The following is a 24,541-nucleotide window of genomic DNA, read 5'->3' as shown; positions in this document are numbered from 1 at the left end:
AGAACACTTCAATCTCTTTGGTCACTCAATTACCTAAAAGTGGGAATTCTTCAACGAAAAAACTTCAAAAACAGACTCCAACGAGAGACTGCTGAATTGGAATTAATTTGAAAACTGGATACTATTAACTTAGGCTTGAATAAAGACTGGGAGTGGATGTGTTACACAAAGTAAAACTATTTCCCCTCGTTTATTTCCCCTCCTACTGTTCTTGTCAACTGCTGGAAATGGCCTATCTTGATTATCATTACAAAAGATCCCCTCCCACCTCCAGCTCTCCTGCTGGTAATAGCTCACTTTTCCTGATCACTCTTGTTGCAGTCTCTATGGTAACACTCATTGTTTCATGTTCTCTGTGTATATAAAATCTCCCCACTATATTTTCCACTGTATGCACCCGATGAAGTGAGCTGTAGCTCATGAAAGCTTATGATCAATAAATTTGTTAGTCTCTAAGGTGCCACGAGTACTCCTTTTCTTTTTACGGATACAGACTAACACGGCTGCTACTCTGAAACTAGGAGGGTGGTGAAGCATTGGAATGGGTTACCAAGGGAGGTGGTGGAATCTCCATCCTCAGATTTTTAAGGCCCGGCTTGACTAAGCCCTGGCTGGGATGATTTAGTCAGGGATCGGTCCTGCTTTGAACAGGGGGTTGGACTAGATGACCTCCTGAGGTCTCTTCCAACCCTGATATTCTATGATTCTATGTTTTGTCCCTACTGGGGCTCTACCTCCCCATTTCCTTCTCTTCTGCTGTGGTGTCGCTGGCTTTGCAGCCCAGATGGAACTGAGTGACTGCAGGCTTGCACCTCCCTATATCCCCCTCATTCAGAGCACGAGGAATGGCTCCGCGCAGATGTGAGCCCTACTTTGTAGCGTGTGCACATCCTCCTATGGAGTACTCTCCTTCACTGTTATTAATCAACAGGACAGACACACAAATGGGAGTAAAGAGGATTAGCATTAGAGGTCATAGTTCCAAAACCACAAACCACAGCCTGCACACGGCACCTCTACTCAGCTATACCTCAGGCCCCTGATTTCTCAAGTAAAAATGGGCAATGCTTGAAGAGGAATTGTTTTCAGCCTCCTAGGTATTTTTAATGCAAAAAAAAAAACCCCATCACATTAATCTTGTATTATCTGCTCTCAGATCCTATAATTGAAATGGTGAACAGAGGGAAAAAATAAAAAGACACAAATCTTCCTATGACTCTACAAAGGGAAGTCAAAATGGTTAATGAAGATGAAGGATTTAATTTAATTTTGTTTTTATTATAAAAGTAAAATAAAAATAAGCATTTAAAAAGCACAAATTTCCTCTGTAAAAGGAATTGATCTAAAAAGAATATTTACAATAGTAAAATATCAAACTTTTTAAAGCTTTGAATGATTATAGGCACCAGAGTTAAATTTAAATACATTCACTGAAATATACATGATCTCTTTTCTGTAGTTTTTTTTAAATTGCAACCATGACTACTTTGAGAAAACCACAATTTGTCTTTAACATCAGGGAAATCCTTTTAACTGGTTTATGAGCTCCCGTTCCATGTAGCTATGCTAAAACTGGGGAATGGGTTGCTAGAAGATGCATCCTCTGATTGGTCTGTGTGCAGTACATCTTTTATGAAAGGTGAGTTGGTGTTCAACATTATCAAGAAGTAGCAACGTCCATCCATACAGAAAATGCTGGCAAACCAGAAAAGCTCAATCAGTCACGTCATCCAGTTCTATGTACTATGCGGCACTGGTTCTGGTAACACTATACAGCTTGTAAATGAACAAAAATAAAGGTACTTAAGAAACAAAGAAAGAAGCAATGTTCATGAGTCATGTTTTCAAATCTTGAACACTTCAGACAAGTATTTTCCAGTGCACTTCTGGTTGTAAGATCACTTCTGCTGAAGAGAATTATACAGGCATAATTTTAACTGTCATTTTGGTTCATATAATTGCATGTTGCTAACTGGTTACATTTTGCCTTGAACTGAGCCTTCTTGTCCATATCCCAGGGCCATTTTGCTAAGTGTTATTGATGACTTGCTGTTAAGGGACTCAGAATAAGTGAAGCTAAGTCTGCGGAAGGAGGTCTCCACGCCGCTATCGCACATGCTTTCATTGTCTTGTAATTTTACATTATAAAGTTCACCTGAGAAAGAAAACAGAAAAGAATACACATTTGTTTTTCATCCTGCACTAAAAACATTGTAAGCTAGTTTAATGTCCTCAAGAGCCATGAGAAATACAGTCCAGTAGACAAAGGCACTTGTAAAGCACAATCAAAATACTGCAATTTTTGGGTTCGGTACTGCAGTAGGAAGGTGTTGGTTGTTTTTGCTTAGGAACTGACCAAAGCCTACTTACTTTGCTGCCCTTCTATCACACTATGCTGATTGAATCTGCAGGGTTGTTTAGTGGCCAAAAATGGGTATCAATGGTGGGAGGATGGATAGGGTTAGACACCTGGTATTTAAGCGTGATTCCATGCAGAATAACTAGCAGCCATATTGATCCATAAAAGTTACTACTATCCTCACACTGGTACTGCCCAAAGGAGTGTTCTCAGTACCAGGATAAAGGCAATCTGGATCTTAGAAGTATAAACTGTTGCTGAACTATAGTGTCCAGGTTGAGGCCTCTCTGCTATTAAGACATCTTTACATGAAAGAACAAAGGATGGATTGTCAAAGTACTTAAATAATTTGCATCTAGTTAAGGTGAGTATGAAATCTGAAAAGTTCAGCGACAGCTGCCATCCATGCAAGAGCTACAAAGGAATAACTGATTGTTATGTGGGTTATGTCTCCTCAGTTGAAGGTGCTTATGGCACAGAGACCCATCATCATTGGCAACAAAGGCCTTGATGCAATTGAAACAGATCATTCAGCACATTTTGGAATTTTTAAGATCTTAAATTACTAACTCTTTAAAACACATTTTCAAATCAATGAATAAGGAGTGGCTTATTAATGTGACTAAGTGGCAAAGCTCTTTCACTGGTGGTGCTGCCAATTTAGATTTGATATTTGTATTCTTCAGGAACACATAGAGAGAATAATACCTTGCTCTTATATAGCATATACATAGGCATGCAGTTTAAACTGTACATGGGCTACGGAGGCAGTGTCGGTCAATGAATAAGGCACGAGACTGGGTGTCAGAAAACTTGGGTTTTATTCCTTGTTCTGAAACTGACTCACTATGTGACCGTAGACAATTCATTTTACCTCCACGCGTCTGTTTCCCCATTGGTAAGATGGGGCTAGAGGACGGCATTACCCATCTCTATGTAGCATTTGAAATCCGTAGAATTGGCAACTATTTTAATTGTAATATCAAGCTGTATAGCCTAACTACTTTGATGAGCAGTTAATGAGGCCAAAACACTTAAGTCCAATCAAGATCATAGGAAAAAACTAGTAAAAGAAAATTGAGGGGTATTGTACAAACACAGGGGAGTCTGGACAATGATGTAGAATCACGGGCAAAGGAGATTCATTAGTCCCTTGCTGCGGGCAAGGATGAATTAATACCGATGACATGGCAAATATCTATTTTTAGAAAACAGACTAAAATAACCCTTGCCCTGAGTCATTGCTTCATCTCCCCTCACTCTTAGGCCTGGCAAGTCTAAAATGAGAAATCCTTACATATTTTAGTACTTCCCAGACAGGCAACTGAGTAGGGTTGTTCTGTGCAAAGGTAGCTGGTTTGAAATGTATCAGAATCACATGAAACTTGCTGGAAAACACTTTTCAAAACACATTATCTATGCCTATCTATTTTACCCATCTCTTCTTTGTTGGAGAAGGCAGATGGTGGTGATGGTGGAGCCTTCACAGCATGATCCTCATTGCTAGACTGGTTTAATGGAATGGAGAGCACTTTCTGAATGATTTCAATTGCTTCTGTGTACTCCATTAGTCTCAAGGCATCAACCAACTCTTTCACTGTACCACCAGAAACCTATGACAAAACAGAAAGGAAAATAATATACATATCACTGTGGCAGATTTGTTACAAAACAAAGTGTGGCACCATCTATCCATGCAGCAGGAGAACATTACCAAGGGCAGTTGCATGTGTCACAAATGACCTTGTGTTCCCTTGGTCCTTTAGAACATCTTTTAAAAAAGAGTTACCTCATAGTTATCCAGCAGAGTTTTGGCTGGGGTAGGACTCAATCTGAAGGCATTACTAAGTATGCCCAGACCCAATTTTTGTGCCAGTGTACACCAGTTTTTGTTTACATCTGGTACTTCTAGTAACTTGTAAAGCTGCTGCTTGGAGTCTTCATTCAATTTTTTCATATCTCCTGGTGAAACAGAGAAATAAACCAAGTTTATTATATACATAAACCCTGCACCTATTTATGCAATCACAGTCACATTTTTTGCCCCGAAGCAGAGGCAAACTGTTTAATTAAAAAGTGATTGGTAGACGTGAAAGTATTTACTCAATATATTTACTCACACTGTAGCATAACAGCGAGCATGGGGACTACGTTGTGTCGTAACTCCAAAGTCAGAAATAACATACGACTATAAAAAGAACCATATTTATTCTACAAGCAGGGGCCCTTCCGATGTATGGCTTGTGACGCTGGCAGACCAGGTGCCAGCTCTTGCCAGCAGTTTAGGCATCAGCTGAGCACTGGAAACCAGTCTGCTTCACCTTTGTGTTAGTATGGTTAAGATGGGTATTGCATTTATAACAATGTGAGTAGATTTTATGAATTGCCTGTAAGTTGCTGAATGCACTAATCTCGCTTATAACATCCTTATCACATGCTACAAAGAAATATTTAATTTTTTGCTTTATGACTGTAAAAAATGTTTGCTCTGGAACTATGAACCCAGTCAGGAGGGACTGTCTTCTAACCATCAAGAAGGCCTATCAAAACTATAGGGGCCATTGTGGGACATCACAATACAAAGACTTTGTTAAATTGCCTCTTCTCACTCAAGAAAAGGCTACGTACAAAAGGACTCATCCCATCAGCTTGAATTCTGGAAGAAGGAAATAAAAATAGCTGACAAGAAAAATTTTCATCTCTCTTTTGCTGTTTGGACTCTCACAGAGCTGGAGCTATGAAACAAAAGCAGAGATTCACCAGGGTCAACCTGGGTTAGCCCTGAAAGACATTCAGAGCTGACAGATTACGACAACTCCATCGTCTTTTAAAACCATAGACTGTAACTCATTTGCGTATATAAGTTTGCCTTTTTTAACCTTGTATTAACTCTCTCACTTCTTTTTCCTAGTTAATATATCTTTAGTTAATTTATCACAGGGTTGGATACAAGCACTGTCTTTGGTGAGAGATCTAAGATACAGTTTGACCTGGGTCAAAGAGACAGGTCTCTTGCAACTGTAAGCAACCTGAATATTTTGTGATCTTCAGTGTATAGCAACCAACTATCACTATGTTCAGCTTGCCCGATAAGATGGTTCTAGTGCTTCAAGAGTTTACATCTGTTACTAGGTTGATGAAATCTAATTCTAGAACATGCAGCCAGTTTGGAGTCTCTGTTCTGCTTCTTGACAATCTGCCCTGAGGTTGGCACTCAAGGTCATCAGGCACTCCAGACAGCATGACATGGCTATCCCTGTTCTATTATTTATATTGCAAGCTGTTTCTCCTCTATGTTCTGAGCATATTGTCAGTACTCCTCAATTAATAAATGGGTATTATTGCAGCTTTTCTTTTTTAAATACTCTACCTTGCATCAGTAAGTCATCAGAAGTCAACTTTGATTCATAGGGTTTGCCATTTAATATGTCAAATACCTGTAGTATGGGAAAAGAATTAGTCATTAATATCAATGTTTGGAAGAAACTTGGTCTTTATCCTGCATTTCATCAAATCCAACCCTCATGTTTACACTGCTCTATATTCTCCATACTTTATGTATTAATAGATCAACAGCCACATTTCTTTCTTGTTGTAGGGTCAACAGAACTAAAAGTGCTGCAGAGGAGTGGTGCCTCTGCCCAAGTGGGAAATGGAGAGATTGCCTTCTGTTGCCCTTTAAGTAGCTCATCTGGCAAATAGCAACTGTCCCCAAGGTCCAGAGAGTCTTTAAGGGAGATGGAAAATCCTCCAAGCACAGTAACCTGCACCCAAGAAAACTAAAAATTTAAAACAAAAATTGTGCATAAATTTTCAAACGTAGCTGCCTAAAGTTAGGCTTCTAAACCCATATTTAAGCACCTGAACAAGGTAGCTAGATTATCAGAGGTGCTGAGTATCTACACCTCCCACTGAGGTCACAGGGTCTGTCTAAATGCAATCAGGAGGTATGACTGCTTTGTATATAATCACACCCTCTGACTGTGCTGTAGGAACACCCAAAGAGAACTACAGGTGTTCATCACATCTGAAAAATAAGGTTCACTCATGCAATTGCCAAAATACAGATTTAGGGGCCTAATTTAAGGGAGCCAAGTTTGAAAATCTGGGGGTTATCTAAAGTTTTTAAGTGGGATACTATAAAGTGTGACATTAAGAACTCATGACAAAAATACCCATGAAAGTTGCCCCATACAGATACTAGAGATAGATCCTGATGGACTGATGCCCTGAAAAGGATTCATGGTGAATTGGAATACACAATCCTTTCAGCCAAACTCTATATTCTGTTTTTCCTCCTGAAGTCTCAGGTGTGACATTTCAAGAGTTTGCAGTCTATTAATATTCTTACTCATTAAAGCCCACATTAATCTAATTTGTCCTTTTCCTAACCCCTTCCGAGACAACAGAGATCGCTCCAGCCACAGTGAGTGCAAAGCCGCCTGCATCAGTTCAGCAGTGACAAATTACCCAAGACTCCTAATGAAGCAATGCTCTTCAGAAAACAGAACCAAAAGCATTGCAGCGGTGGACGCACTCAGTGAGTTGTGCCAAGAGCTGTGATTTGTGAAAACAGTGGAGTTCCCTAGATTTTCATAGTGAACAAGGTCTTCAACAAATGAATGACTGCAGAAACGTGTCACTGTCATGTACCTTCCTCTTCAGATTAAACTAAAAGATAGGGTTTGTGGGTTTTTTGTGTTTGTCCAAATAACTGATAAACCACACAGATCACTTGCCTCCCAACTGGAGGCCATATCCAAAGGTGTCGTTCCAGGTACGATTCCTTCATCTTCACTGTCTTTGTCTCGCATGTCTTCTAGGTCAAACAATGGCTCAAAGTTCTCAATGTGAGGATCTGCACCTGGAGAATTACAGAGCGCAGTTACAACAACTAAAGGCTTTCCAAAGACTTCACTACATTAGATCATACTCAACTATGCAAAATTAAGTCTTATTTGGAGGTGGGGGGTGGAAAGAGGTCTCATTACACATCCTTGTACAAAAGACATTAGCATGGGTTCATTTTACTTAGACAATTTGTCTCCAGATTTTAAATAGAAAATGTGCTATTTCATACACTATTGATGAACTGATATAAGCAAAATAAATACATATATTTTAATCAAGCATATAACACCAAAGAGCATTTTGCACCTTCAAAATGCTTTTGCAAATATGAGCTAAAAAGTTAAGCCTCACAACAGACCTGTGAGGTAAGAATTATCCCAGCTACACAGAGGGGAAAAATGGAGGCAGAAAGGTTAAACACTTTGTCCAAGGCCACAGAAGGAGTCATGATCACATCAGAACTGAGATAGGAACTTGGAAGTTCCTGGCTTCCAAATCATGAGCTCAGATCACGAAAAATAAATGTGTCTATGGTGAATTGTGATATGGGATGTCTCACTATAGACCATCAGACAGAAAAATCAAAGGATGGTAGGCAGAGAGTTCTGTCTTGCTCTTGAATTAATAGGGAGGTTTGGATTTTTATTCCAAAAGATAGATACAGCTGTAACACTAGCATTGCTAGAGATCTGAGGTGAGGCAGAGAGAAATAGAGACTGTCTCACTGAACATCATAGTTTAAGACGAAAGGTGCAAAAATCAAAACTCAAAAACATAAGAATCCTCATCACCAAAAGTGTGCCATTCTCCAGGCTGTTCAGAGGATAAGAGATGGTGGTAAAATTTCAGTGATCTCTCTCTTTTTTTTCTTAAAGCATTCCAGCAGCAAACTAATGTAACACTGAACCATTCAGGGAAAAATCTCCTCAGCCGCAGGAAGCTACAAACAAAACACAGCTCAGAACCTCATATGAGATTATTTGCTTGTGAGATTCAGCCCATTTCCCATCCCAAGTACTAACATCATCATAATTTAGCCAGTAGATAGAGGTAAAGAGCCGCACAGTTAACAACAAACTTCCCTTCTACCCCATAGAATTAGTTCCTCATATCTCTAACACATCTCATTTCTACTGGCTGAAAGGGTGGGAGGGGGTCACACTCATTAATGAGTCCCTTGTGCCCAACAGAGAAGGCTCCAAGCTTCAAATCTAAATTCTTAATTAGCAATAAAAGTGACATTTTCATTCGAGTAGAAATGTACTCTCCACAATACTTCCAACCCCTCATACCTGCTGCTTTGAGAAGAGCTGTCAGTTTTGTAGACCCCCTTCCAGCTGCTATGTGAAGTGGAGTTGTTCCATCATATGTAGTACTGTCAACATCTGCATCACCCTAAAATTTTATTGAGGGAGGAAATAAAAAAGTAACGCTACCTGGGCAGAGAACACAGCTGGAGCCTCATGTCTGCATAAACACTGTAACCATGCAAATAAGCACCTCTATCCCTATGCACATAAAACCTTTAATCATACCCTGAACAAAAGGAGTTGGAAAATATAATGAACAAATTACTTCTCTGTACACATGAAGAGATGGTGTTTATGTGCTCAGATATTAGGCACAGTATATAATCCAAGAAGGATCAGATAGATATTATAGGTTATTAAAAAGCTTAAACTTTGCACCCAATGTAATATTACTGGTGAAGCTCTGGAATGGGTCACTTAGGGAGGTGGTGGAACCTCCATCCTTAGAGGTTTTTAAGGCCCGGCTTGACAAAGCCCTGGCTGGGATGATTTAGTTGAGGTTTGTGTGGCTTTGAGCAGGGGGTTGGACTAGATGACTCCTGAGGTCTCTTCCAACCCTAATCTTCTATGATTCTATGATATTTCTATTATGGGTCCAAACCAGTGTCCACTGAAATCAACCGGAATTTTGCTCTTGAATGGGAGGAGGATATGATTGAGTATATGTGCATGGGTGTACACGCACAAAGTATATTCTCTATCTTGTTTGTCTGCTTATGCCCCAACCCTACAAAGATGATGTGCTTAACTTTACACTAGTGAGTAATTCCATTCGATTCAATAGGATTATTCACAGTACATGTTAAGCATGTGAACGTCTTTGCAGGATCAGGGTCTTGGACTGTAAATTCCTCAGGCACTACACCAAGCTCACTATCAGTGCTAAACAAATAAACTATCACTATTATTGTTCATTATTACAGCATTTGTTTGCCATTCTGCCAGCCAGGGTAAGCAACAAAATCATAAGCTGTTAGGAATTTATCATAAAGCTTTCTTAAATAGCAAAGAGAAATGAACTACAAAAAATAATTATGGCAGCACAGCACTCACCTCAAGGAGAAGGGAGCCTGCCAAAGAGATGTTCTCTTGTTCGACAGCCAGATGCAACGCAGTTCGCCCAGACTTTTGTTCCTGAGCATTGACGTCAGCTCCAGCAGCAATCATCTGTCTGAGACAAGGCATGCTATTTGCCATCACTGCCATGTGAATCACATTGAGACCTACAGAACAAAATACACATGAACACTGACAAATATGGAAACATTGTGGTAATAAGTTTTTATAACACTTCATCCGAATACATATAAAATGAATATATACAAATATGTTTTGTTATTTTCTCTCTCTCTCCCTGTGAGTGTGTGAAAGAGAAAGCAAGAGTGGAAAATTGTGAAGATAGCTATGAACAGCACCAGTATAAAGTTTATCCATCTTTGTAATATGTATTAAAAATTAGAATGTAAGAACATAAGAATGGCCATATTGGATCAGACCAATGGTTCATCTTGCCCAGTATCCTGTCTGCCAGATTCTTCAGATGGAATGAACGTAACAGGGCAATTTATCGAGTGATCCATCCCCTGTCATTCAGCCCCCGCTTCTGGCAATCAGAGGCTTAGGGACACCCAAAGCATGGGGTTGTGTTCCAAACCATCTTGGCTAATAGCCATTGATGGAACTATCCTCCATGAACTTATCTAATTCTTTTTTGAAACCAGTTATATTTTTGGCTTTCACAACATCCCATGGCAAGGAATTCCACAAGTTGACTCTGCGCTGTGTGAAAAAGTACTTCCTTTTGTTCATTTTAAACCTGCTGCTTATTAATTTCACTGGGTGACCCTTGTTCCTGTGCTATGTGAAGGAGTACACAACACTTCCTTATTCACTTTCTCCACACTCATCACGATTTTATAGACCTCTATCATATCCCCTCTTAGTTGTCTCTTTTCCAAGCTGAAAAGTCCCAGTCTTATTAATCTCTCCTCACACGGAAGCTGTTCCATACTCCTAATCATTTTTATTGTCCCTTTCTGCACTTCTTGAAATTCTAATAAATCTTTTTAGACATTGAGTGACTAGAATTGCATGAAGTATTCAAGGCATGGGCATATCATGGATTTATATTGTGGCATTATATTTGCTGTCTTTCTATCTATCCCTTTCCTAATGGTTCCTAACATTCTGTTAGCTAAGCAGATGTTTTCAGAGAACTATCCAAAATGACTCCAAGATCTCTTTCTTTAGCGGTAAGAGCTAATTCAGATTTCATAATTTTGTATGTTTACTTGGGATTATGTTTTCCAATGTACATTACTTTGCATTTATCAACACTGAATTTCATCTGCCATTTTGTTGTCCAGTCACCCAGCTTTGTGAGATCCCTTTGTATCTCTTCACCGTCTGCTTTGGACTTAACTATCTTGAGTAATTTTGTATCATCAACAATCTTTGGCACTTCACTGTTTACCCCTTTTTCCAGATCGTTTATGAATATGTTGAACAGTACTGGTTCCAGTACAGACCTTTGGGGTCCCCACTATTTACCTCTCTCCACCAGGAAAACTGTTTATTCTTACCCAATGTTTCCTATCTTTTAACCAGTTACTGATCCATGAGAGGACCTTTTCTCTTATCCCATGGCTGCCTACTTTGCTTAAGAACCTTTGCTGAGGGACTTTGTCAAAGGCTTTCTGAAAGTCCAAGTACAGGATACACTCAATCACCCTTCTTCACATGTTTAGTGACCCCCTCAAAGAATTCTAATAGATTGATGTTGCATGATTTTCCTATACCAAAGCCAAGTTGACTCTTCTCCACATACGATGCTCATCTATGTATCTGATAATTCTTTTCTATAGCTTCAAACAATTTGCCTGGTACTGAAGTTAGGCTTACAGGATTGCATCGAGAGACTTTTTAAAAAAATCGGCATTACATTAGCTATTCTCCAGTCATCTGGTACAAAGAGTGATTTAAGCGATAGGTTTTATACCAGAGTTAGTAGTTCTGTAATTGCATGTTTGAGTTTCTTCAGAACTTTTGGGTGAATACCATCTGGCCCTGGTGATTTATTACTGTTAAATTTATCAATTTCTTCCAAAACCTCCTGTATTGACATCTTAATCTTGGGCAGTTCTTTAGATCTGTCATTAAAAAAAAGAACGGCTCAGGCGTGGGAATCTCCATCATGTCCTCTGCAGCGAAGACTGATGCAAAGCTCAGTGGTTTTGGGGGAGGGATAGCTCAGTGGTTTGCGCATTGGCCTGCTAAACCCAGGGTTGTGAGTTCAATCCTTGAGGGGGTCATTTAGGGATCTGGGGCAAAAATTGGTGATTGGTCCTGCTTTGAGCAGGGGGTTGGACTAGATGACCTCCTGAGGTCCCTTCCAACCCTGATATTCTATGATTCAATGGCCTTGTCTTCCTTGAGTGCTCTTTTAGCACCTTGATTGTCCAGTGGCCCTCCTGACTGTTTGGCAGACTTTCTGTTTCTGAGGTACTTAAACAAAATGTTTGCTATAAATTTTTGTGTCTTCTGTTAGTTGCTCTTCAAATTCTTTTTTGGCTTGCCGAATTATAATTTTACATTTAACTAGCCAGAGTTTATGTACCTTTATATTTTCCTCAATAGGATTTGACTTCCAATGTTCAAAAGATGCCTTTCTTTCTCCAACTGCCTCTTTTACTCTGTTGTTTAGCTGTGGTGGCATTTTTTTGGTCCACTTACTGTTTTATTTAATTTGGGGTATGACTACAGTTTGAGCCTCTATTATGATGTTTTTTAAAAGTTCCCATGCAGCTTGCAGGCATTTCACTCTTATGACTGTTCCTTTTAATTTCTGTTTAATTGGCCTCCTCATTTTTGTGTAGTTGCCCTTTTTGAAGTTAAATGCTACTGTGGTGGGTTTCATTGGTATTTTCCCCCCTCCAAGGATGTTGCACTTAACTACACTATGGTTGTCACTACAGAGAGGTTCAGTTATAGTCACCTCTTGACCAGGTCCTGTGCGCCACTTAGAACTAAATCAAGAATTGTCTCTCCCCACTTATGGGTTCCAAAATTAGCTGTTCCAAGAAGCAATCATTAATGGTGTCTAGAAATTTTATATCTAGATCCCATCCTGAGGTTAAATGTTCCAAGTCAATATGGGGACAGTTGAAACCCCCCATTATTACTAGGTTTTCTGTTTTTGTAACCTCTCTATTCTCCCTGAGCATTTCACAATCACAGTCACCATTCTGGTCAGATGGTTGGTAGCATATTCCTACTGCTATACTCTTATTATTAAAACTTGGAATTTCTATCCAGAGATCCTATGGTACAGTTTGATTTATTTAAGATTTTTACTCTTTTTGACTATGCTTTCCTTCACACAGAGTAACCTGGCCCCCTACCAATGCAACCTACTCTATCATTCCTATATATTTTGTACCCTGATATTACTATGTCCCATCATTCTACCAAGTTTCTGTAATGCCTATTATATAAATATTCTCATTTAATAACAGGCATTCAAGTTCACCCATCTTATTATTTAGACTTCTTGAATTTGTATAGAAGAACTTAAAAAATTTGTCAACATTTAATTTTCTGCCTTCATGTGATGTAATTGAATGGGACTTTTTTTGTTTGACTGTTTCTCTTCAGTTCCTACCTATACTTTATCAACTTCTATCATCTCCTCTTTACTAGGATACAGAGTATCCTCTTTAATAAATCCTTCCCTAAGGGATGTGTCTGTCTCAATTGTGTGCTCCTTCACACCTATCGGCTTTCCCCCACCCCTTAGTTTAAAAGCTCCTCTATGACTTTTTAAATTTTACATGCCAGCAATCTGGTTCTGTTTTGGTTTAGGTGGAGCCCATCCTTCCTTCCCAAAAGGTTCTCCAGTTCCTACTAAACCTAAATCCCTCCTCAAACACCATCATCTCCCCAAACATTGAGACCTTGCAATTCTGTCTAACTGGCCTTGCCTGTGGAACTGGAAGCCTAATTACCGTATATACTCGATCATAAGCCGGTTCGTTTATAAGCCGACCCCCGCAAGATGGGTAAGTAAGAATGGAAAATTTTTAATGACCCATTCATAAGCCAACCCTATAATTCAGGGGTCAGCAACTCTGGCTCCCGGGCCATCAGGATAAGCTGCTGGCGGGCCAAGATGGTTTGTTTATCTTGAGCGTCCGAGGGCACGGAGGTAAACCTAAGTAAACAAAGTGTCCCGGTGCGCCAGCTGCTTACCCTGACGGGCCGGGACAGCAACCGGTGGGGAAATTTTTTTGAGGGGGAGATGCTGGGGGTCAGGTGAGTAACCCCTGTGACCACCCCCCACATGACCCCACCACTAGCCTGTGACCCCCACACTCTCCCCATCCCATCCCTTCCCACCTTAGCTGAGGAGGGCAAGGGGAGGATGTCTCTGGCCTGGCCAGAGCTGCTCCAGCAGGCCAGACCGGGTGGCACGGCCGCATCACGTTCCAGCGGGCCGGGCGGTGCGGCCACAGCCTGCTCTGGGGGGAAGGGCCGAACAGCATGGCTGCAACCTGCCAGCCCCAGAGCTGCAGCTGCTTTGGAGGCTGGTGGGGAGAGCAGCGTGGCCAGAAGTGGAGAGACTCTGGCCCCGCCTCTTCCCTTCTGGCTCTGCTGGCTGTGCTGCCTCTCCTTGCCCCCTCTGTTGGGAGGAGGGGCCGTGTCGCACCTCTCCCCTCTTTATACCCGTTCATAAGCCGACCCCCTTCTCTGATGCTTCCCATTTTTACTAAAAAAATTCGACTTATGAACAAGTATATATGGTAATATGCTTGTCCAAGAAATAATATGAAAAATTGCTGTGATCCTTCCATACCTTCCCCATTTGTATGGTTGATCATTGGAGATGTCCTCTCATGCTTAAGGAGTATATTTAAAATCTTGTCATCTCCTTCTTTGGCAGCTAGATGCAAGATAGAATTGCCATGTCGATCCAGAAGGCTGACATCAGCTCCAGCCCTCAGCAAGTCCTCTACCACATCTGCCTGCTTTGTGATAACTGCCAAGTGCAATGGTGTCTAGAAAAGGCAGGGAAAAGTAACCACAAGAAAGTGAGCAACATATATGTCATTTTCACAGAAGCCTCTTAAAAATTACTCACAGTGATCCACAATTTTAATGTTTTATTCTTACACAAAAAAAGGTACTACGATAATTGAAATGCTCGATGCAAACTAGTATATATTTCCTTCCACTGAACTGTGAACACGATTCATACTTGTACTTAAAGGTCATAAAATCCCCATAGCCCAGTATCAGCATTCAGATTAAGGAACTGATCATTTGTTCCTCAGGCTCTCAAAACTCCCAGTGAAGTCAATGGGAGCTTTAGGTGTGCAAGGACTGGGTTCTAAGAGGCAAATCCACTCCCTATCGTCGAGACCAAGTAGTCAAGCTTTTATGGAGTTGAACAGGGTGGAGGACTTAGGAAGTGAAAGGATCCGTGTGGAAGTGGATTCTCTGGCCTAAAACCAGTCCCTATGCTTGCCTGGACCCAAAAGGACCTGAGTTCTGTGTCACACAGGGAGTATAAACCCAAACCCAGCCTTCCCATCTGCAGCTGAGCCACTCTGCTGATTCCATTCCTAGGAAAAACTCCATGGATATGTCCCCTAAATCCTTTAAAATGACTAGGTACATTAAATGTAAATCTGCTGTTTTCTTTTTAAAACCTGACAAAGCACAGAAGAACGTTACATTTATATAATGTCTGTCTAGGTAGGTGATGTAATTTGCATGTTCTCCATTAGCATAACAATGCTATCAGCTGCAACACCAACATTAGACTTCAAGGCTTTTACTGCCTCTAACTAAGATTTGCAAAAAGAAAAGGAGTACCTGTGGCACCTTAGAGACTAACAAATTTATTTGAGCATAAGCTTTTGTGATGCATCTGATGAACTGAGCTGTAGCTCACGAAAGCTTATGCTCAAATAAATTTGTTAGTCTCTAAGGTGCCACAAGTCCTCCCGTTCTTTTTGCGGATACAGACTAACACAGCTGCTACTCTGAAACCTGTAACTAAGATTTGTGTTCATACTTCAACAGGAGGGACTGTATACTACAGCAGTGACATTCTGGTGGGTAAGCAGGATCATGCTGGAACTTTTATACAAATATTATTGTATTTGTACAGCGAGCCTTCTTACTGTGAGGAAAATCAGACTCTTAGCCTTTAAAAATATATAATATAATATAATAGCAAAATCAAGCCCAAACCCAACTTCATATTCTGATTACTATATTAAGGAATAGTGTATACTCAACTATACACAAATAATGATTAATTCCATCCGAAGAGTCTAGTGATAATGTAAACTATGGGGGTGAGGCTAGAATTGTTTGTGAATGTCACCAGAATCGTAAGTACAGAAACACGTCTGGAGTTGTTAATTATTTTGGAGCACATGTATAAATCCATTTCCACTATATTTGTATTGTCATGAAGTCCCAGCCCATACTGTAGATTTAAAGTATTATACCCTCTCCAGCCTTTGGTTTACAAAATACCCGCTCTACAGACACTTTGAAGGCTTACAGAGGGATTGTAGTAGATGCTGAGAACCTGATACCTACTACTGCCTTGTTCCTTGTATCGCCATTCTACCTGTAGAAAGGGAGTGGATGTAAAACACTACCAAGCCAGAGTTCTCCACTCATTTATACCAACATTAGATTCATTTTACACCAGTGAAAATAACTACAAGGTGTAAGAAAGTGAAAAAATCAAGCCCTTTGGGTTTATCTACGCAGGAGAAAATCAGACCTGAAACACTTTCCTGGTGCAGCTCTGAGCGGAGCTCAATAAAACAGGAACACTGCCCGAACCATGTCTGCTTTTCTTTCTTCCTATCATGGGTGCACCTCTCCCAGGGGAGTAGGATGTGTTTTCCTAGCAGGCCTAGACCTTTAGTGTTTATAGTAGGGGATACGGAAAGAGACACTTTATAGGAGGATTTCCACAGCGCTTTCTAGAACATGTCTGGGCTGGGGACGTGAAAATCTCAGGCTCATGCTTCCAGGACCTAACAATTCTTCTCTAAATGAAGAGAGTATGGGGTTAATCATCTCTTTTTTTGCACATGTGAACGACGAAAGGAAAGGGGAATCTCTGAGCTCATTTTCTGTGTGCTGATATTGACTTGAAGTGGCTACTGTAAAGGGCATTATTTGTTACAAATGCCTATATGTGACCCAGCAACTGATCCTCCAGCCTGAAGGAGTATGGCATTTGAAAGTTCAAAACATGTTGACAAGGTTGGCACACGGCGATTGATACCAGTAGTTTAGTAACAGAGAAGCCTGGTAAAAAGGGACTGAACAGAAAACAAGATACATGGTATAAAATAAGGGTTCTGTTCTACAATAAACACATATTCCGTAACAATGACTGAAGTTACACATATGCACCAATGAGAGCGTGCACCCTCTGTTACCACCTTTCAGTCTGTCATTGTGTCCCACCATCTACGAACTTCTGAACTGCTTGCATTATAGTTTTACTTGGGTTTTGTGTGATGGATAAAAGGGAAAAATAAATTGCAGAAAATTTCTGTTACCAGTTGGATGATTAGTATCACTTATCACTGCATTCTGGCGTACCTGATAAAGGTCATTTCTCATATTGATGATGTCATCAGAATTAAAATCCAGCACCACTTCTAAGAGGTTTCTCACCAGCTCAGAATGAAGGTGGATAATTGCTAAGTGAAGGACACTGAAATGAAACCAAACAAAACCAAGTTCACTCTAATTGTAAAAATCAAATAATTTCTAATAAGGTTCTGATCGAAATCCCATTGACAACAGGTGTTTTTCCATTTATTGTCATGACAGCTCAACTGGGCTCTAAGGTCCAGATCCTCAAAGGTATTTAGGTACCTAATTCCCATTGATTTCAGTGGAAATGAGGTTTCACATCTGAAATCCAAGACTTAAATACCTGCCTTAGTGCACAAAATAGAGTGTTATTAAAAAGACAGTGTATTGTATAAAGAAGACTCTTACTCCAAATCTAGTATTATTTATAACAAGCTTTGTATCACAGAGACGCTGAATGTTAAAAAGCCTGGAATATTTTAGAGCCGTGGTGGGCAACCTGCGGCTCACGGGCTGGAGGTTGCCCACCACTGTTTTAGAAGCATAAAGCACATGAAAAGTTTCACACTTTCAGAACCTGCATACAGAATTTCCACAGGATTCTGTGTAACTACAGCAGATTTTCCTATGGGGATTTCCCCAACTTTGTCATTTCTTCTTGTCTTCATTTTCAAAAAGAAGGTGACTAAGGACCCCCAGACTCAAAGTTAGCTGGAGATGTCACGCCCAAGGGAAAAACCCTTTAATATATAAGTGACCACACAAGACAAGACCACTCAGACTATTATAACTCCATTTTCTACTTTCTTCCCAAGTCCCAGGACTCTCAACATTGTAACAGCATCAAAGAAGTACAATCCTATCACCCAAACCATAAAATGCCTTAATAGCCCCTCCGTTCATTTCCAGATTCAGTTCAAAACTGTCCTGCTTGTTTTGAACCCCTGCCTGGACTTGCTCTGGTCTAATTTCTGAACCTCTCTTCCGTGGCTCTCATGTTTTACTGTGTCTCTTGCACTATATAAAATTTCTTAAGCCCCCAGCTCCTGGAATTATTCTAATAAGGGAAAATCTGAGCTTTAATTAAAAAACAAAGTTTCTTGCCCTCATGGTTGTGGAGAAAAGCTTGAAACAGTTAATGTAGTGCACCCAAAAAGTTCAGAAACCAGAAGGCAAACACCTCCTGCCAAGGTTCCTTCTCCACTCTGAACTCTAGGGTACAAATCTGGGGACCTGCATGAAAACCCCCCTAAGCTTATTTTTACCAGTTTAGGTTAAAACTTCCCCAAGGTACAAACTATTTTACCTTTTGTCCCTGGACTTTATTGCTGCCACCACCAAGCGTCTAACAAATATAACAGGGAAAGAGCCCACTTGGAAATGTTTTTCCCAGCAAAATCCCCCCAAGCCCTACACCCCCTTTCCTGGGGAAGGCTTGGTAAAAATCCTCACCAATTTGCATAGGTGAACACAGACCCAAACCCTTGGATCTTAAGAACAAGGAAAAAGCAATCAGCTTCTTAAAAGAAGAATTTTAATTAAAGAAAAAGTAAAAGAATCACCTCTGTAAAATCAGGATGGTAAATACCTTACAGGGTAATCAGATTCAAAACACAGAGAATCCCTCTAGGCTAAACCTTAAGTTACAAAAAGACACAAAAACAGGAATATACATTCCATTCAGCACAACTTATTTTATCAGCCATTTAAACAAAACAGAATCTAATGCATATCTAGCTAGATTGCTTATTAACTTTTTACAGGAGTTCTGACCTGCATTCCTGCTCTGGTCCAGGCAAAAGCAACACACAGACAGAGAGAACCCTTTTTTTCGCCCCCCTCCAGCTTTGAAAGTATCTTGTCTCCTCATTGGTCATTTTGCTCAGGTGCCAGCGAGGTTGTCTTAGCTTCTTAACCCTTTACAGGTGAAAGGGTTTTTCCTCTGGCCAGGAGAGATTTAAAGGTGTTTACCCTTCCCTTTATATTTATGACGCCCCCTCCCCAGATGTACTATTTAAAGCCAATCTCATGATTTTGGAAGGTGTGGGGGGGTGGCTCATTAATTTTGAACATTTGGGGTTGGCAATACTGTGCTACTTCTTCCCTTTCTTTCTCCACTTGTCTAGCACTGGCCTCCTCTTACTGTCTCACCACTCCTATAGAAGAGCTGCCTCCTCTGCCGCTCTTGCCAAATGGAACAGACTTCTTATAATGCTGACAGTCTGCCTATATTCATATCTCAAAAATACTGATTCTCCTTTGCCCATCATTCCTTATTTCTCTTTCCTTCTCCTAATATTATTATTCTACCCTGTAACTGTATTTAACTCTGTAAAGAATAGTTGAATATACATTCCATGAAAAATCCATTAATTCATCGAATGGTCTAATAAGGTGGGCAGCTTTAACAATGTATCTTTTGGCACTACAGTGAAAGGCACAAGGTCACAAGGCCGCCAGGTATCCAGGGAATTGTGGGTATCCAGTACAATTGTCTTTCTTGAAGCATGTTACTGAATTTATTAAATAAGTTGTTTTTATTTTTTATCTCAGAATTCAAATTCAACATATTTAAAAAATTTTTAGGGTCATCTAAAGATACTTTCATCACTTACATATTTTTATTAAAGGCAATCAGATTTGTAAACAGTAGATTTCAGTAGAAAAACTATGGGTATTGATCCTAGAGTCTGCAGTTCTGTGCTGTAAAACAACTTTTGCAGGAAAGCTAGCAGCCAAAATCATCAAGAGTTTGCTATTTTACTTGGTATTTCTGAAGTGTGCATAGGAACTGAGTGCTCAGGAAAGGAAGTAGGTCTCAAGATCCTGGAGACTGAAATTTACTATTTATCCCCATGACAGCTACAGCATGTCTGGGGATAAACAGCTGTCTGGGGGCCGCAGTGTAAGCTCCCACGCCATGGATCACAACCTTGATCCAGAAGGACTGCCTCTAGGTAGTTTATTTTCCACGGATCATTCAGTTCTTCGCCTTTGCTGAAACTGTCAATAAATTAACTGGGAACTGGACTGAGACTAACAACTCATTTCACCCAGAAAATTCATCACCAAAAGTTCTAACAATTTTATTGCTAGTTCCTGCTCATTCTTATTCCTGTTGTTTTCAAAGCAGACATTGGATTGCCCAAAATTGGGCAATCAAAGTGCTTTAAAATAACCACTGTCTCTAACAATAAATTAGCCATCATTTTGAAACACTTAATGTTCCTTGCTTTTTCAGTAATCTGAAATCCATTTCCACAGAAACTGGAACAAAAATAGCAGCCTCCCACTAGGTTATCAAAACACTTGATAGTATGTGTTAGTCATGTGTAATTTCTCATGTGGCAGCTATAGACTGTCAGCTCTGAACAGCTTCTACCGTATGTTATGCTTCAATTTAGAGGAAATCTCTAGCCCAAGCCCTCCATGTCATTTAAAACACAGTCATCCTTTGAAAAGTTGCAGTGCAAACATGGTAACTTCTTATTCAATAGCTTTGCTCTTGACCTGTATTGAGAGTTACATCTACTGGATTTAGTTTTGAAAAAGTAGATTTCTCGCTACTTACTTGTCACCATTTTCATCCTGGACGACAGTAAGATGTCGCTGAACAGCTAGTAGCATCTTCACATCACCAGTTACAGCATAGTCAAAAAGAGCATTGGCATGATGTTTAGCAAGCTGCATTGCCTTCTCCAGGAACAGACCATCTGCAACACAAATCATTGCATTCATCAGAGTTACAAATTATCTCAGTGCAATGTCCAGACATAAGACAGCAGGTGTGGAGCTTGTAACAGGCTGGCAGTGTTTTCCTGAAGCACTTCACACCATTTGGCAGGTGTTGATTCTGCCTGGGGAATGCTAAGCGCATACTGTTAAGTACATTCTGCTGACTCACAGAGGCTCCTACAGCTAATTACCACATACAGATGGAGGTAGTGGCTCTCTAGAAAGATGAACTAGTGTATGGGCTGAATAGTCAGGGGAGAGAAATCCTAGGAGCAACCACATCTGAGGAGAAGACTTGAGCTGCACTCTGTGAAGGGGGTAAATTTGGACTATGCATAATAGTGGATTATATTTGAGAGCAGTTTCGGAAGAGAACCTGCTCACAGAACTTTGAAATACTTCATGTTTCTTTGGCTCATTCTCAGCATCTCAAATTGCTCTACAAACAGCCTCGTGACACATCACCTTCATAATTTACAGATGAAGAAAAGGAAGGTTAACTGACGTCGAAGGTCACACAGAAAATCTGTGGTAGAGCCAAGAATCGAGCTCAGGTCTCAACAGCCAGTCTTGTACCTTAACCGCAAGATTATACCATCTTTCCTCCTTTCATAAATACATCAAAGAGAATTTTAAAATTAAACGACAGCTTCAGATTAGTGTCAAAGCAACATAACACAGCAATTTCAATTACCAAATACACTACAGGAAAAAAAAAGGAAAGAAAGATTTGCGCATGTCATCGGTGGAACCAAGTCACAAACTGCTGACCAAATAAAATCCACAGCTCCAAATGAGTGGGAATATGGTGAAGAGGGTGAGGCGAGACAAAGTTTCAAACCACATTTACCATTCTGGAGAGGACTGTCAATTGTACCAGACAGTCTATATTCCTAACCATTCCAAAGTGAGATTTCATGGGACTTTGTAACAAATTAGTATGAGCAAGCAAGGAAAACAGCACTTGCGAGCTAAAACACACATCTGTACATTGAGGAAAGGAATTCGGGATCTTTTGCTATGTAAAAAATAACACTGTAACACTTGGGATAAAAGAGACTCTTCAACTGCGGTCAGTATTAATGCCTGTGTTCTTTTTGTAGGCCACTCACTAGGGGTTACATAATTATACCCACGTCAGGCTGACATTGCAACTTGCACAGGACAGTGGCTCCTGTAGACACATGATTAGCCTGACAATTATAACTTATTATTACCTCTCAGCACTAAATAACAGATTTAGAGTCTAATGCTAATGCAATCAACACACTACTTGTGTGTCAAGATAGGACACCACAAGTAACATGGTCTCTTTCTTGTCAAACTCTGTTCCAGACTTTTGTATAAGCAGGACACTAAATGTCATAATGAGCTCTGGAAAAAGGCCTACTATATTGTCACTGGAATAAGAGAAGATACATTTCCCTTAAACCCAGTTGTCAAAACTGTGCAGATTACATTAAATGGGTGCACTTCACAGACCCAATTCTTCTGCATATATTCTTCACACAAATTGGAGTTCCTGTTTCTCTCCTTTTTCTTTTTGTATAATTGATAAAGAAATAATTGTCAGCTTCCTGATGTGCTGTCTCTTACTCACCCATTAGATTCAACAATCCAAGCCCTTCCTTTCATTGGAAACAGACAGACAACATCACGCCCTCACACAAGTGCACACCCATCAATTGCTAGTTTTGTTTTCTGAACTAATCCAAGAGTTGACTCTCAGAGCCAGCAAGCAGCAATTTCTCTTCAGGGCACCACATGATCTCTCAAGTGCCAAGAAGCCACTTAGGGAAGGCTTCAATACTGAAACTCTATTACTGTGTGAACTTGTTTTCCCAATCCAATGCCTGTCGAATTGTTATAGTAAATGACACATAACGAAACCAGCACACAACATAATATGTCCCTTTTTCCATTCCAGAAAGGAGGAGTGTTCTGCATGAAAGAGCTACATATCGCATTATACATGGGACAGGAAAAGCAAGTTCCTTCTCTGTCATTTCTACTATAACAACCAACCAACAGCACATCTCCAGTGAATGATCCAAGACACATATGGCCTGGTTTTGATAGATGTTGACTGTGATGGGAGTTATGGGCACTCAAGACCTCTAAAAATCTGGCTATCTAACCCTCAAAATATGGACTGATCAGACTGTCAACAAAAGGAAGCTTGACAAGACAAAGGTGTAAATTTGTAATCCCCAGAGGGCTAATATCCTAGTACAAAGACTTCCTTCAACCATTCCTTCTCTCTTTTCTGTTTTTTTTTTTTTTGTATAAAGACTTTGCTGTGAAGCAATGCTGATTTGATTGTTGAAGTTATTCTTTATTTGGCAATGGATGCAGTTTATATTAAATTTAACTTTTAATAAAATGCTCCACATGCAATTTAGAAATAGATTTGCATTGATTGATTGCATGGAACAATGATGCAACAATTACATACCTGGAAATAACACCTTTCCATACATATAATGAAGCCTGTTAAATATTAAGGACCAAACCTTTTGCTGATTTATAACCTGTTCAATTCTACGGACTTCAATGGGATCACAGAGTCACTGGGAGACAGTGCAGAGAGACAAAGGCTTCTGCATAGAGAGCCCTGGCATACATGGATCTTGGGAGATCCCAGGTTTAGGAGACTGATCTCCTGCCATTTCCAAGTAGGAGCAAATTAAACCCTCCCACCCTTGCAAAGATGGAAACTCTATGAGCGGGAACTTTTGACATTTCCAGTCCTTAACACAGACTTCTCCCATGGCAAGATTGGCCCTATGAATGACCCTAAATAAACTGATTGGTTCACTTACCCTGTAACCTACAATCTGCTTCAGCTACTTCAGCTGTACATGACAAAGTAACATCCTCCTCCTTATTATCACCGCTACAAACTCTGGACTCACTCCTCTCTGTGATTTCCACTTTCTTGTTATGTTTCATATCTGGTTTGTCATCGTGCTTATTGCAGCTTTCCCCATCCTGTTCAGCCATGTCATTTGCAATTCCTTACAACATAAATGAAAAGCATTAGTCTTTTGATACTGTGATTCTTTTGGACAAATGATAATGCTCTGTGGGTCTCATTCACACCCCAATGAAATCAATGGAAAGACGCCCATTTACTTCAATTGGCACTGGATCAGGACCTATATCATTAAATGCTACAGCGTCACTGCACTCAAGTTCATTACCCAGAGAGAAATGTAACTTGCTCTGAAGTTATTTAAGATTTTCACTGTACTGACCCCCATATTAAAGTATGAAATTAAACAAACCAATTGTCTAACAGTAAATGTAGGGATGAATTCTGATCTCAATTGCAATGTTACAAATCTGCAGTATCTCCACCAAAGCCAACAGGATTATTCCAGATTGATATTGGTGTAACAGACCGTACAATTTATCCAGCAGATGTTGGAAATAAATGGCCCCACCTGTCTTTTTCACCAAAGCTCTGGGGCTTTTGGGTTTGAAGTGATTTCCCCTGGTTCTGGGCACAAAGAATGAGTGTGTCCTTACTGTTAACTTAATTTTTGAGGTGGCCATGCATGTTTATCACATTGGGCCAGACTGTGGCTCTCCCTTAACCCAGCCAGACAATAGGGAGAGGAAGGGCCATCTGGGAGCAACTCACTGGAAA

The 24,541-nt window shown here is 40.2% G+C and overlaps 1 protein-coding gene across 5 annotated transcripts in view; it reads right to left on the bottom strand.

The window, feature by feature from the left end:
* Positions 1-1,365: 1,365 nt before the first annotated feature.
* Positions 1,366-24,541, bottom strand: part of NFKB1 (nuclear factor kappa B subunit 1) — a 94,260-nt gene continuing 71,084 nt past the window's right edge. For 3 of the 5 annotated variants that reach the window (XM_073340806.1, XM_073340804.1, XM_073340803.1), the window contains exons 14-24: positions 23,712-23,906; positions 20,726-20,867; positions 17,158-17,272; positions 14,372-14,573; positions 9,574-9,743; positions 8,503-8,605; positions 7,099-7,223; positions 5,730-5,796; positions 4,149-4,321; positions 3,795-3,972; positions 1,367-2,155 (exon numbers count right to left, since the gene is read on the bottom strand). In XM_073340806.1, coding sequence (XP_073196907.1) covers positions 1,977-2,155; positions 3,795-3,972; positions 4,149-4,321; positions 5,730-5,796; positions 7,099-7,223; positions 8,503-8,605; positions 9,574-9,743; positions 14,372-14,573; positions 17,158-17,272; positions 20,726-20,867; positions 23,712-23,906 — 1,649 coding nt within the window. In that variant the 3' untranslated portion in view covers positions 1,367-1,976. Of the gene's footprint in view, positions 2,156-3,794; positions 3,973-4,148; positions 4,322-4,354; positions 5,095-5,729; positions 5,797-7,098; positions 7,224-8,502; positions 8,606-9,573; positions 9,744-14,371; positions 14,574-17,157; positions 17,273-20,725; positions 20,868-23,711; positions 23,907-24,541 lie in introns of those variants that run through there. The other 2 variants (XM_073340805.1, XM_073340807.1) reach the window with 2 other exon arrangements.

The sequence above is a fragment of the Lepidochelys kempii genome, chromosome 4 (assembly GCF_965140265.1).
Source record: "Lepidochelys kempii isolate rLepKem1 chromosome 4, rLepKem1.hap2, whole genome shotgun sequence".
In the NCBI taxonomy this organism is placed as follows: domain Eukaryota; kingdom Metazoa; phylum Chordata; order Testudines; family Cheloniidae; genus Lepidochelys; species Lepidochelys kempii.
This window is presented reverse-complemented; position numbering and strand designations above follow the sequence as displayed.